The sequence below is a fragment of the Catharus ustulatus genome, chromosome Z (genome assembly GCF_009819885.2).
Source record: "Catharus ustulatus isolate bCatUst1 chromosome Z, bCatUst1.pri.v2, whole genome shotgun sequence".
Classification (NCBI taxonomy): domain Eukaryota; kingdom Metazoa; phylum Chordata; class Aves; order Passeriformes; family Turdidae; genus Catharus; species Catharus ustulatus.
Genome location: NC_046262.2, coordinates 35,400,018 through 35,412,966, shown reverse-complemented (window position 1 = coordinate 35,412,966; position 12,949 = coordinate 35,400,018). Strand labels below are relative to the sequence as shown.

At 40.6% G+C, this 12,949-nt stretch overlaps 1 protein-coding gene across 6 annotated transcripts in view; it reads left to right on the top strand.

The window, feature by feature from the left end:
• Window positions 1-12,949, top strand: part of PRUNE2 (prune homolog 2 with BCH domain) — a 137,225-nt gene that overhangs the window by 84,772 nt on the left and 39,504 nt on the right. For 5 of the 6 annotated variants that reach the window (XM_033086356.2, XM_033086355.2, XM_033086353.2 and 2 more), the window contains exon 9: window positions 217-1,003. In XM_033086356.2, coding sequence (XP_032942247.1) covers window positions 217-1,003 — 787 coding nt within the window. Of the gene's footprint in view, window positions 1-216; window positions 1,004-8,743; window positions 9,049-12,949 lie in introns of those variants that run through there. The other variant, XM_033086357.2, reaches the window with a different exon arrangement.

Genomic DNA, 12,949 nt, shown 5'->3' with positions numbered 1-12,949 from the left:
CCATTGGGATGAAACAGAATTGTTTGTGCCTTGGGGATGATTGTCGTGTTAATATGTAACCTTTAACAATAATGATGATGGTGATGATGTTATAAAATTCAAGTACACATTAACAGAGCAAAGCAAACTGAATTGCAGTACTGATTGAAGCACATTATGGTGACTAAATCAGTAATTCAAAAATTAAAAAGAGTTTCTATTTGCCTGTTCTTTTAGAAACTGGCATTGACTCCCTACTTTGTTGGGAGGAAAAACTGAGAAATTCTCCTAAGAGCCCTGAACTGGAAAGCACAGAGAGAAAGGAAGATGTGAGTATGCAGGTGCTCCCAGCTTCACTAGAGATGGATTACATCCTTGTTACTGAGGAAGAAAATACACCTGCAACAAATGATACCCTTGAAAGAAGCAAAATTAATTTTGCAGCTCAAGAATCCCATGAAGACTTTTCACCAGGCTCGTTGGATACCTTTCAGCCAATCTCCATTTCAAATGAAACCAAAGATCACCTTGTTTGTGGGACTGGATGGGACGCTGTTCACTTAGAAGAGAAAAATTCTTCTACTGTGCCTGAAAAGCTGGATGGTGAAAGGAAATCACAGGAAGGCTGTGGGCAAGATGAGGGTTGGATTATATTGGGCCAAAATGAAGTAAGTGACTTACCACCTGAAGAAATTTCTGCCAAGACAGGGTCTGGACATCCTGATGAAGAACTTGCATCTGTTGTAGCACAGGAGTTGGTTCATGACACTTGGACAGAATTTGAAGTAGAAACTCCCCTTCAGAAATCTTTCGAACATGAAAGCTGTTCTCCTTTGGATGGCCTGACTGCTGAGAATGTGAGTTCAGGCATGGCAAGAACATCAGAGTTTCAGGTAGCTGGTGGTAATAGTACATGGGAAGCAAATTCTCAACAGAGGCTTGGGAATAATGTAGCAACAGAACAAGAAATTAAGGGGGAAACAGTTCTTCTCAACAGTGACAGAGAATTGAATCAAAAATCAGGGTAAGTAAAAATCGAGCTATTTTCTTTCAAAATTCGTCTGTTAGTTTGTTTCCTATGTTATTGAGGTGTGTACCATTATGAATAGGTGGCAAGACTTTCAAGTCTGAAGTATGCAATATATATACATTATTTAACTATCAATGTATTTCTTCTTTCTGTGAACAGATTCTTGGTTCTTCATTGCTTGATATGAGCTGAATTAGGGTTGTTCCACAATTGATTTGAAGGTCACTTTCTTGCAGGAGTAAATAGATCCTCCTTCTGTGAAGTCCCTCTGATTGTATTAACTACCTATAAATCTGAAACAGATGTGGCCAGGGAATACAGACCCAAGCCAGGTACTGATGATATTGCCAGTACATGATGAGATTATGGAGGGATTGAAGTGAAGTAATATCGCTGCCCAGTGCAAAAGTGCTGAGAAGGAAGAAAGGAAGGAGTCAAGGCCAAGAGTCAGAAAAATGTGCTGCTTACAGAGGAAAGAAAAGCATGAAGGAAAGTTGCGGTCTTTGTGATTATTTTCAATCTCTGGTCAGAGCAGAGGAGCATTACAACTGTTTAAATTGAGCTGGCAATAGAAGCAGATTGAGTGAGTACATATGAACCTGGCTTTGGGTGGACATGCAGCCTCTGTGCTGGCAGTATTCCTGCTGCCAAGTGACTCTGCTGTGTCATCAGATGGAGTAAGGGTGGCCCTCTTGACTCCATTTACTGTAGTGTATTGGAGAGGATGCTTCTGTTGTTGACCTCTCTTCCTTTGCAAACAGTGATTGCCATCAAGAGAGAGGAAAATCTTCAGAAGTGTTAGCAGAAAATGAGCACTCATCAGATCTTTAGAATCTGAAGTAAACCAACTATTGAGTGCTTGACCTTAAAACTAGCAAAAGTATGTTGGTACATAATTTCTGTTGCACCCAATCCTCTAAGCTTCTAAATTCCATTCCACAAGGAAAAGTAGAAATTTTAGAATTTCCTATAGGTGAGAAATCTGGGAGAAGGAAGCAATAAAAATTTCCAAGCAACTGTTTTGCATCCATGTTGTTATGTGGCAAGGTGGCTTAGTACCTGCAAATCTAGGAAAGCTAGATGTACTTTGACTTGGAGGTGCTTTGTTTGTTAACCCTGGAAGCCATTACCAGGTGTTACCTCTGCAGGGTTTCACTGGGGGTTCATTAAAAACACTCAATTTCAATTAGTAAAGATGCTTTTTTGAACAAGCTCTGCATTTCTAGTAAAAAAAAAAAAATCTTAGAATAATGAAATGCTTACCAGTTCTGCTCACCATCAGTAATGAAAGGTAACAGGAGGAAACAGGAAGAGTTGTTTAGGGGTGTTGGCTAGTTGCAAGTTTGGAAATCTGACATGAAGAAATCGTATGTTATTTCCTCTGTCTCCTATAAAGTGTTTTAAATTAAAACCAGGCAGATGTTGACCCAGTCTAAGTCACGCTGGTTAATTACATACAGGCAGCATCCTAGGGGTTTGACCCGTCATATTTACATTCCCGTGATGTTTTTAGAGAGGGAATTAAACTCTAGGTATCTGATTTAGAATGATTCATAAATAAACAAGCAGATTTTGGACTTGAGATAACTTAGATACTGTAAGATTCTTAATTAGACACCTCAGGAAGAAAATTTGATTTTTGAACTTAGACTGGTACTAGGAAAAAAACATTCCTCTGGCCATGGCTTTATAGGGATGTCACCATCTTATTGCTATAAATTGTTGGATAATATTATTTTAAATTGTTGACAAGAGCTTGGTGTTTTTTAGGAACTTCAGCAAATCCTGAAGTGCTCCTCAGTAGTTCACACTGGAGTTTAGCATGCAGTACATTTATTAATCTTAGAACTTAGTGTATTTGCTTAGGCTAGTATTTGCTTAGGCTAATTCCCACATTAAAATCCAAAAATGTTCTTGTGTTTTCAGTAAAAATTTAAAAGCTCATGATGGAATATGATGCATCATGAAAGAAAAAGATAAAATAATTATTAATATAGAATATATATGGTCACTGTAGCTTCTAGTTTAGTGTTTTTTCTTATCTCATTTAGAAGTTGTTTAACACTAAATGCCTTTTTAGTCAGTAGCAGTGTCTCTTTCTGTCCTTTACACTACTGGTACTGATGTCCAGAGAAGCGAAGTAAGGAACTTAGCTTCCACATTAACAATTAATTGTGGGGGTACGGCACCAGTAAAATCTGATTTGCTTTGGGTTAAGTTTTCTTGTTAGATTTTTTTCTTGGTGAGTTGTAAACTATAATGGAAGTTTCTTCCAGCATTAATATAATTAAAAGTACAGTAATTTCACGAATACAAGCCGCAGTGAGTATAAGCCGCATCTCTGGGTGTTGGCAAATATTTCGTTCTTTGTCCATAAATAAGCCGCCCCTGAGTATAAGCCGCTCTATTGTTTGCAGCAAGGACTCGCGTGCAACAAAGTTGCCAATTAGTAACAGAACCGCGGCATGGCGGGGTTTACTGACTCGGCTTGGGCTGTGCAGGCTTGGCCTGCTCGAGGCTGCTGACGGGGCCAGGTGGCCCAGCTCGGTGGGGCCGCTTGGCGGGGCCGCTTGGGGCCGGCCGCCGCCACCGCTGGGCTCGCTTGCCCTGGCCTGGCGCTGCCCCGTGGTGGCAGGCAGGGACGGAGCCCCTCCTGCTCCCGTGGTGGCAGAGGCGGGTGGGGACGGAGCCCTCCGCCTCCTCCCCGAGTCGCGGCGATGGTGGCATGGGGCCCCCGCCGCCTCCCCGAGCCGTGGCAATGGCGGCACAGGGCCCCCGCCTTCCCCCCAAGCTGTGGCGATGGTGGCACGGGGCCCCCCTGCCTCTCCCCCAGGCTGCAGCAGAGGAGGGAAGGAGAGAGCTCTCCCGCCTCTCTCCCCGCCCCCTGTGCTGCCTGCAGGGAGCCAGGCTCCACCTGCGGCGCAACAGAGTAACAATTTGTAACAATTGCGAAATGCCAGCTTTGCAGCTGCTCGGCTCGGCACCCTGGCTGGCACTTCTGAGGTTGTAAATGTCAGAAAATTATTGACATATTAGCTGCTCCTGAGTATTAGCCGCATTTCCAGTTTGGGAGAAAAATCTTAGTCAAAATGGTGCGGCTTGTATTCGTGAAATTACTGTACCTTAATTTCATGACTATAAGGTGCATTGGATTATAAGGCGCACTTCCGGGTGCCGGCAAATTTCTGAACTTTTGCCCATATATGAGGCGCACCGGACTATAAGGCGCACTTTTTTTTTGCAGCGAGGATCTGCCACTGGCTCTCCCCGCACAGTTGCTGGCTGCGGCCCCGCCTCCACCTGACAGCCACGACCCTGTGGCCCTGCAGGCCCTGCACCCACTGGCCGCACCCCTACCGGCTCCCCCGCGGCTCGCGGCTCATGCTTCTGGGTTGGCAAATTTCCGAACTTTGTCCATATATAAGGCACACTGGACTATAAGGCGCACTTCTGGGTTCGGGCCAAGATTTTAGTCAAAAGGGTGCGCCTTATAGTTGTGAAATTACTGCAGTTAATCCTCTTCTGTGACAATTTTGTATGTAATAGAGGTTGCTTTTGTGGTGTGGCTTTCCCCTTAGTCTCCCCTCTGCTTGGTAGATAATATTCAGTAAACTTGTAAAAAGCTTGTATCTTTCGTCGCTTAGATAAAGACTTCAGACTTCCTAGGAGAGCAGACATGTGTGCCCACAGCATGATGACTGAGACCTTGATTCCTTTGAAACAAAGTTCATGAAGGCATACTTAGTAACTGTCCCTTTTCCATATCCATATGGCTCTGCTTAGGGAAGAAAGGAAAAAAAAAGAAAAAGTGTTCCTACTTGTACTGTGCTGAAGTAGGCTCCTTTTGTAGAGGAGAAAAGTCAGTTTCACATTGTTTTCTGCTTTCATCCAACAGATGTCTGCCACTTCTAATAAAATTGCCTGTTACATAGAAGAGGAAATTAAGATTTTGAAACAGAAAGCTTAAACAAAAACTAGAAAGAAGAAGTTCCTTAAAATCTTGATATCTGTTAGTCACTGCTCCCTTCATCCCAATGTCAAACATAACTCTCACAGCTGTTTTAACGAAGTTTATGGCTAGAGGTAAAGTTCTTCCATCCTCTAATGTTTTATTTCTGCAAGGAAAAGCTTCATCAGGGAATGAAGAATAGGGATGTCTACTAGTATTAAAACACTGGATTAAAAAAATAGGCTTATCTCAGAAATACGCACAACACCAAAAGTAACAAAATCTAGAGCTTATTTGGGCTCCTAAAAAAAAGTACAAAAAAATGATTGCATGTTACTAATGCCAGTCTTTCCAGAAAGAAAACAGCTTTTTATACAGCATGTTAGGTGCAGCAGTATAACATACTTTGCTGCTGATGACTGGAGGTATTCCAGCAGTAAAATTTATGAAGATAGGAGGTAATTTTCTTCTGGATAGAAGGTGTCTTGTCTTACAGAGCTGTGTGAAGGTTGGTAGTGATTAATTGGTCAGGAGGCAGAGGGAGAACACTGCAGAAGGCTATGCTAGTTTTTACCCAGCACATTCCTCAGGGTATTTTAGTGGCTATGTATACCAGATAATTCTTGCTTTTACCTTTGTTTTAGGGAAGTGTTATTCTTCTCCTTATTAGAAAGAGTTAGGAAGAGCTGAACAAAATGCTATGAAATGATGTATTGACTTAAGGTAAAAGAAGCAGTGAGAACAATAGAAATAAGAACAGAAATATTTAGAAGGTTTGGGGGAGAGCTTGGAAAACTGGTGGCAAAGACAATTTTCTTTGAAGAACTACCACAGTGTATTTAACCTACTAGAATAAGACTTCAAAAAAAAGCTACATTTATCTTTCTGATAGCATTTTCTCAGAATAACAGGAAATTCTTTTCTGCTCACATGTGTAATGATGTTTTGGAAAAGATAGTTCTTCCACTGCCTCTGTCCAAAATATCCCTCTGTGACCACTACTGTACTGCTGGCTATTAAAATTGCCCAGCAGGGAAAGCAACCCAGTGTTATATTAATAGAAAAGCCTGCTTTCATCACATTTCTCTGTGCTTGTCAGTGAATAAAGATCATTAAATCTGATTAAAGAAAAACATGTGACTGTTACTATTAATAAGAATTCTGAGACAACTCTGCTATCTCTGTGACTTAGCCAAATAAAAATAAATCAAAGCATTAATTATTCAAGTCAATATCCATGCCCAGTACTGAAATGAAATACTGACAGACTGGAACCCAGGAAAAAATTCACATTAACTCCAGTGACCAAAGGTTTCACCAAATATTTCCTCAAGATGTCTCTTCTGTCATCCCAAAGCCAGAATAAGACATGGGTTAGGGATCCCAGGTTTGCCTTACTCTTCTATGGGCAAAGCAGGGTGCTATATATAGGATGCTTAAAGGCTTGAAAATCTTTTGTAAGAAAAAGTAAACTAACATTTATTTCCCTTTGGATACTGGTTTCCTTTTTTCCCTTGGAAACCTGTGGGGCTGCCATCTTTCATTCTGTCAAGATTGTTTATTAATTGGCCAGATCCACTGGAAAGCAATTCCAGGCACTCTGGGGACCAGGCATGCTGTTTCAGTTATGCTTCCACTCCTGCTGAACTACAAAATTATGGACTGGAAATGGGAATTGAACTTAGATCTCCCACTTGGCAGCACAAAGCATGACATTTGACTTAACATAAGAACCATGCTTTAAAGGTTAAAACCAAACAGAAGTAAAGGAGCAACAACTGAGAAGGTTGCTTGTAGGAAGGTCCTGATGACGTCATTTTTGTAAAAACAGCTTTAATATTTACATGGCAAATACCAAGACCTTTATAAAAATCTTTTTAAAAGAACAGCACTTCAGTGACCGACAAACAACTTTAAAAGGGAAAAAACTCACTTATTTACTAATGGTATTGAAATTTTAATTGACTTGTGAGATTGGCCTGATAGAGTCATTTTCCAAAGCAAGAAGACCTGGGGTTAATTGGTATGGTTTAGCAGTTAAATGAAAAAATTCCCCCCTATTAAAAGCACCGCTGTTTCCTGAGTTAATTAATTATATAATATATTCCAATCAATGTGATCAATGACAAGAGACTTTAGCCTAAAGTGTTAACGAGTTTTGGAACTTTAACCCTGTTAACACAGACCTGATTTTGGCAGGGGTAAGTAAGTTGTCCCAGCAGAGCATCTGTTAAAGAGTCCATGAACTGGTTCTGGCCTTTGCACAACAAAGAGCATAGGGATATGTTGTTCCAGCAGGTGACTGGACACTGAAAGACAGAGCAGGAGCTGATGACTCTGCTGGATGACGCCCAGACTTTTGCACATATGGGCTGTGAGGGTGTAAAAGCCCAGAGTTTCCTGTGTTCAGGGTCCTTTCTCAGAAGCGCCCAGCTCAAGCTGTTCTTTTGTTGTTGCACTGTGATTAGGTTGCATTAAGAATTGAGACTTTGCTATGGGAAGCATGGGGTTGCACCAGTAAGGAAACCTGGTCTGACCATGGGAGTGTGGGGTCCCAGCTCAGGTGCTGTGAGTGTGGTTGCCAGAATGGCTTGTGGATGATTGGACAGGAAAGTTTCCTCAACAGCATCCTAAAATCTCAAAAACATTCTGTGGTACTCTGCGCATGGAAAATTAAGACTTTGTTTTCTGTCACATTACTCATTTCATAGCTTTACCAATATCTTGCTACTAATTACTTCTATTGTATATAAATACTTTATAGCTTTATTTCCTAGATACAGGAAATATAGGTATTATGGACTTTGGGGTCCATGGTTACTGGGTTGATGGACTTCTGATTTTAAATGAATTAAATCTTGACCAGTTGAAAAAGTGCTAGCAACATCCCCATCACTGGGAATTTTGTATAGCTACGTGACAGAAACATTAAAGATGATGTGTCTGCAGCACTGTCCTCTTTAGAAGTGTGTTTTCATATTGGTGATGATTTTTAAGTTTCTTAAATTGCTTTGTATTTACATTTTCTTTTAAAATAGCATCTACGACTGACTTACCAGGGCATGTGTAGCAGATAATGACCACTTTCTCTCTATGGTAAAGAGAATAACAAGGTGGGAGCCACTGAATTGTCATTCATACTGTGCTGTAGCTGTACTGAAAAGAGAAAACGAGGTTAGGCATTTGTTTGTTTTTGACTGTTCATGGCTAAAGCAACCTGACATGAAAGCTTCTCCAGCTCTCATGGTTTACCAGGAAGCTCTGTGCAGTGCAAAGAGAGCAGCCAGATGAAGGTCAGGCTGTCCTAGAGTCTATTGCCTTGCTGTAGGGATTAGGATTGGAAGCTGGTTTGCATTTGGAAAGGAACCTGGATTTTTTAGGGACTTTGTAAAAGGAGACTGTGAGACTGCACTATAAAGGAAGAAGTATCCTTTCTTTCCCTAAGAAACACCACCAGGACCACAGGCTGTGGGCATTGCCTCCTGCTGCACATAGTTTGTGTTTCCAGAATCTACTGTGCCTTCTGAACTGGTGGTTGTTAGTGTTTAGTAGTTGTTTGTTGTTTTTTATAATTTGCACCTGCATTCCCACTGCTAAATTGCAAACCGAAAAAAACTGTGCAAACAATGTCTAAATGTGCATGTGCTCTATAGCCATGGATGCAAACAGAAATGAGGCCATAGGAACTTTTGTCATGCAGTCTCAGCATAAGCTTTCCTCAGGCAGTGAAATGAAGCAGCAGGGAGCCTTTTTGCTGCTGCCAGCTGACTCGCTGCATCAAAGTTTGATGATGCTCCGAAGAAGCTCCACAGGGAATGCGAAAGACAATCGTAATTTTCCCGGCTGAAGCACAGCTCTGCATTTGTTTGAGCGCGCCTGTAACCAAAGCCCAGTAGCTGCTGGTTCACACAGCCGGCTGTGTTGAGGCAGGTGATCACCCTTATTTAGCAGAACCACTTCCCACGTGACAAGAAAATGGTGGAGGATCTGTATTCCTAGTAAACTGCTACAGAACGAGGGATGCTGAAGGGCAGCAGTGCGGCATCTTTACCATTTTTGCAGTAGAGAGGCCTTTTCAAGTCTTCAGAAGGTAAGCGTCTCCTTGCTCCGGGCAGCAGATGTGCGCAAGATTTTCTGATTAACGGCTCTTTATTGCAGTTACTTGAGACAGAAAAAGGGTAGATGTTAGTCAGCATGATGCAAAGCACTCAGAACCTCATTACTGAAAACAGGGCAGCTGTATTTTAATTCTGTTGCACCTCTTTATGAGAGAAGCTTACATCAGTTCAGAAGGATTTCTTTTGTCTGAGCACACGCATGGTATTTATAATTGGGAAACAAAACTTCTCTGCACAGTCACCTAATGTGCTGGATTGTTTTCAGCTTTTTTTCCTAGCTCTGAGGATACAATGGGCAAAAAGGGATGAAAGGGCATTGCCAGCACATAGCTTGCTTTTAAAACTGTTTATTTACTGGTAGCTCCACTGTTCATGACAGCTCTCGTTGTAGGTTACTTGACATTATAGTTTCAGGGTTTTTTTCCCCTATCAACTGAAGCATATGCTTTGAATTTTTTGCAATGTCCTCTTAAAATGTTACAGTGAACAGTATATGTAAATTTTGAAGGTTAGCTTTGATGATGGATGCAGCAATAATCTCAGTGGTAAGAGATTCAATTACTGCAAAAGTTGGTTTGTGCAGGCAATATTTTTTTAAAAAATGAATTATATGAGTTTGATTCAGCTCATTCAGTTACTTGCTTTTCTGTCTGTGATGAAGGAATGAAAATATTCTTAAGTTCCATGTATGGAAATCACATAAATAATAGGTGATGATAGTGATATACAGGAGGCATTGAAATATACAGAATGTAAAAATATTGGCTACTTAGTTCAACACTGAAAGGAAATGTATGCAGGCTTGTTTCTTTAGCCAGAATTCTTTTAAGGGAGCTGGGGAAGGGAAGAAGGGACAGGCAGAGGTGTATTTTCTGGGTTTACCTTTATTTACTTGGAAAGCAGCGCTGTTTTAAGAAAGGGAGGATGCACACAGCTCTAGCAGCACTGTCAGGAAGCATTAAAACAACTGTAGAGGTCAGAGGTGGGAACAATGCACACCAGCCCTTACCTTGCCAAACATTTATTTTTTCCAGGGCTGCCGTGTTCATTCTTTCACTCTCATCCATGCTCTTCGCTAATATTTCATGTGGGGTAGGGATGTACAAAGATCTAAAATAGCCTTTTCTTCCCTGACTTTGATGAGTCAGGTTTTTTATTTGGCCTTGCATAAATCTGGAAAGTAGGAAATTTATGTAGTTAGAGACAAATCTAGTTTTTGCGTACATTTACTACTTTAAAAATTAGATCCTGCTACAGGCAGTCTGTTGTAGTTTTGTGGCACCTCTGTATGGTATTCAGCAGTAATAGGAGAACAGTGTTATTTACAGCTTGTAATATATCTGTAGGAAAAGGCATAGGGAAAAAAAGCCGTCCTAAAGCCCCAGTCTTTGGGCAAAAGTTGCAGCTTGCAAACTTACTAAGAGACAACGTGTGCGTGAGAATATGATTTTGAAAGCACCTGTGAATATTGATAAGGTATTTTTTATCTGTGTAGTGTCTTCAGGACTGGACACATTTCTTGTCACATCCTGTATAAATACCTGAAAATAACAGTGCTACTGCAACAACAAATGATACTGAGGCAGAGGAAGGTGGGAGTGACATTCCAGTTGCTTTACAGACTTCATAGTTTATCTACTTGGTTTTTCCTTTGGACATTGAAAGCAGTGGTTTAGCTGTTACGGGTTTTTAAGAATTAACTCTTTATTAGTTCTTAGTTAATATACTGGACATTGAAAGCAGTGGTTTAGCTGTTATGGGTTTTTAAGAATTAACTTTTTATTAGTTCTTAGTATATCTTGTAGTTTGTGGTCTTACCTACAGCCATTGCACCTATGAAAAAGAGCAGCAGATGGGACTTTTTTATTTCAGGCTAGCAGATGAAACCTATCTGTGTCGTGCACACTGGCAGCTGACTCTAAAGAGCTATCTGCTGGGCAGCAGCCCAGCAGGATGCACCATTGCCTGCTTGTTGAAAGCAGACCATATAGCTAACCTTACCCATGTATTTCCGTAGCTGTAATATGTGAGGAGTGCCATGTGGGGGAAGGAGGAGCCCCATTTTCTCACCTTTCCTGAGCATAAATTCTTCAGTCTGGCATTTCCTGTCGCTCTGACTCTTTTACAGCGTTTTTGCTATGACTGACATTAATTCTCTTTTCCATACTTGGGTTGGTTTTTATCTTCCTACTGCTTCCATGACACTTCTATCTCAGTGACAGAATTCTGCTTCTGAAGATAACTGGTGGCTTTCTGCATCTCCCATCTCTCTTTGCACATACCTTTTAGACCAGCCAGCTGCAGGGTCTAATACCTCTTGCCAGTGCAAGCAAGATGCAGGCCAGCATATTTTCTAGTTTTACTGCTTGGTAGAGCTCATGTGCCCTGATTAGAAGTCTTCTCTGGCTCATGTTTGGGACTTTTCCTGTATTTTTCCCAAGTTCACAATTTCCCAGTATGGATGGGAATTAATTTCAGTTGCCAATTTATACCCAGTAGGATATTTCAATTTTAATTTTCTGGTTAAAATTCCCACTCCACATTCTACATTGTCACTTAAGTTCTCCTACTATTTATTGCATCTCCAACAGCTGCAACTTTAAGACAGACTAAAGTTTGACATTAACACCTTTTAGAGCCTTTTTTTAAGGTCACCCATAATACCACTGAATACTATAAGTTGATACAGTAGCATAGAAAAGATGGAAAGGTAGACATTTGGCACTACAGTGACACCGATGTGAGAAAACAAAGAATTCCACAATATTTAAGGTACTGAGGAAATAGAAGTATTTGGAGGATAGAGAATGAGATGACAAATAGAACCAGAGAAAAACAGTATGAGGGGAGGAACAGATAGAAGTCATACAATATTTTAAAAAAAGTTGCCATCTATCTTTTCCTGTCTGTCAGCATACTGTCCAAAAGCTGAGTGTGAAATCAGAGGAGTGTTAGAAAAATACTAATGCTTTAATGAATTATTGAAAAAAAAGCATTACATCTGGTACAGATTAATTAGCAGCTCTAAAAGCCATTATCACATTTTACCATGTGGGCAAGACATATGTCACCTGTTCTAAAATGCTTTGTTAAGGCGTTTCATTCCAGCCTAGTTTAGGATGGTAGTAAGTATGGTAATAAGTAGCACCATCAATGTACATGTCATCATCTGTACACACAGAGAATCAAGTCAATTAAGCAGTGCAAGAAGTTGAAATATTACAGAAAAACCAAGGGGTAAAGAGAAATAACCACTGAAGTTCAGGTACTAGCTCAGTTTCAGAACTAATGGTCATGAATAATGGTTAAGAACAGTCCAAGGCATTTTAGCATGTTTTCGTTTGGAAACAAATGTGCGTGATATAATGTAGATTGTAATAGTTGGAGGGGATTTCTCACAAGTCCAGTGTAGAATAGACAAGTCCAGTAGGGTACGGAATCTGAAACTTTCTTAAGATTTTTTGGCTTCTGATCCTGCAACCTCTTCCTTGTTAAGCACTCTCAAATCATTAGCATACTTCCTGAAAGTACAGATGGTTGCACGGAGTAGAAGTGCTTCTCACATGCCAATTGCATCATTTGGAGCTACACGTATTCTGATGGTTGGTTCTGACACACAGTATGGCAGGAAAATGGTCACTGTGAGCCACACATTCAGGAAGGGAAGCTGGTTTAAAAGTTAGGAAAATTAAAACTGAGTTTTCTCAGGGAATAATTAATTGCTCTGTGAGTGGAAGGTGGGAATCAGGTCCCTGGCATCTTAATAAATTTTAAAAATATTATTTAAAAAGAAAATGTATTTTGAAGTTGTACTGATGGATCTTTTGAAACAGATTTATTTAATTTCCACTTTCTCTGCTGGCATTACCATGT